General features: G+C 38.0%; 1 protein-coding gene across 1 annotated transcript in view; it reads left to right on the forward strand.

The window, feature by feature from the left end:
* hoxb7a (homeobox B7a) overlaps nt 1-1,095 on the forward strand; it is a 6,336-nt gene extending 5,241 nt beyond the window's left edge. Inside the window, exon 2 of the mRNA XM_070981552.1 lies at nt 830-1,095. Within this exon, the coding sequence (XP_070837653.1) occupies nt 830-1,095 (266 nt within the window). The remainder of the gene's footprint in view (nt 1-829) is intronic.
* Nucleotides 1,096-2,039: the final 944 nt, after the last annotated feature.

A 2,039-nucleotide genomic window follows, 5' to 3' on the forward strand; every position in this document is an offset into this window, starting at 1 on the left:
TACACTTCCATAGCATAGCTTCCTTTCAGGAGATGTTTCCAAAATTTTATTAAGATTACCAAGAAAAAAAAAAACCCTAGAAAGAAACACCACTGTCCAATTCAGAGATTGTAAAAAAAAATTAATTGAAATTAAATAAATACTTATTTTCTCAAGCCTTCAAGTCAAAAGTCTGTAAAAGGGAGTCAGAACATGCTGGTGAATTTTGGGTGGACATAGTGCAAACAGGCTCGTCCCTTTTGCCCTGAGGGCTTGCTGTCCTCCACTGAGAAACACCTGGCTGAGCTGCAAACAGCTGGAAGATGCACAGAGAACCCTAAAGTTTAGGGTTTACTACCTTAGACTTTTGATTCAGTGAGTCACACTTCTTACTTAGCAGAATTTCGACTCAATCTTCCATCACTCAATTAATGACAAGTCATTTTATTTTTAGCATTTGATTTTTAAATGCTTGAACAAAAGGAAAAGGAAAATATTAAACTTAACCTAAACTCTACACACGAGGTAGTCAAAATAAAACACAATAAGTCAAAATCATGGCTTCAAAACGAGAAGTTTGAGACAATACTGTGAGTAAAAAATGGCATATAGTATTTATAAAGAATCTTTTGAGTTACCATTCCTACTTTTCCTTTTTCAATTTTCACATTTCATACAGGGCAATTTTTCTCTTGGAAATGGACTTCCATAAAACTGAATGCAAGAAATTTCTTCATCATTTTGCAGAAAGATAAATTCATTATTATTATGAGATGACTGAGTGCGGAGCGGCTTGTTGAGGCATTGTGTGCTGAACAGGGGAGGTGTGAACATGTGCTCTTGTATGCAGGTGTCGACAGGAGGCGCGGGCGGCAGACGTACACGCGGCACCAGACGCTCGAGCTGGAGAAGGAGTTCCACTTCAACCGGTACCTCACGCGCCGGCGACGGATCGAGATCGCGCACGCGCTCTGCCTCACGGAGCGACAGATCAAGATCTGGTTCCAGAACCGGAGGATGAAGTGGAAGAAGGAGAGCAGGCTGACCGGCAGCGGCTCCCCAACAGCAGCTTTACCGCCTGCTGAGGACGAAGAGGAGGAGGAAGATGAGGAGTGATAATAATGACGACACCGGACACTTTAAGACAACGAAGAGCTGTTTTTTCAGCCCGCAAATACAACTAAAATAATAAGGGACCGTTTTCCTGCAGTCACGTCATCATCCTCCAGCAAACATATGAGCAAAATACATTTACTTTTTTACAAGCAATGTATGCTAACTGACCTCATCTTAGGTTGCTTTACTGTTTATCATCATATTATATTATATTATATTATATTATATTATATTATATTATATTATATTATATTATATTATATTATATTATATTATATTATATTATAAATAATCCAAGCTGGCTAAACTACTCCAGCATCTAAATATCAGATTTTAGGAGATCATCGTAACGTTTTAGCTGAGATTTTCTGAGATTAAATTGAAATCATACACGCTAGTGTGGCATTCTCAAAGGACTCGTTTCTGTTATACATCACAGGAAAATGCTTGTGTTCTCGGTAGAGTCCTGGTGTTATGGCTGCAGCAGAAAGGGTTAATGCAGTTGTGACGCACTCATTGAAACTGCAGCACTTACATCTGCAGATACGAAGCTTATTGTTAGTGTTTGTAATACCTGCAGAGCAAATAAGCCACACAGGGGTGAAATAGATTATTAGCTTCGTTTTATGCTATTAGAATATTAGATGTAAATCACATCTCTACTGGGCTCCACTCAGGAATGTCACCAGAATCTGAAAAATACTGAGGCTCCCCCACAGAACCCCACCCGCTTAAAAATGTTCGTTTTACCTGCCCACCAACCAAACTCTTCCATTTTTCTCAGTATTTAAGAAATGAAAACGACAAAATTTCAGATTTTATTGATTTCATTTTGACTATCTGTTAACTTCCGTTACAGACTTTTTCACTATTGATTAAAAATAGTAATAATTAAAATCTGTAAATGTCAGAATGACAAAGATCAAAATCAGCTTTAAAAAAAC

The sequence above is a fragment of the Chaetodon trifascialis genome, chromosome 15, assembly GCF_039877785.1.
Source record: "Chaetodon trifascialis isolate fChaTrf1 chromosome 15, fChaTrf1.hap1, whole genome shotgun sequence".
In the NCBI taxonomy this organism is placed as follows: domain Eukaryota; kingdom Metazoa; phylum Chordata; class Actinopteri; order Chaetodontiformes; family Chaetodontidae; genus Chaetodon; species Chaetodon trifascialis.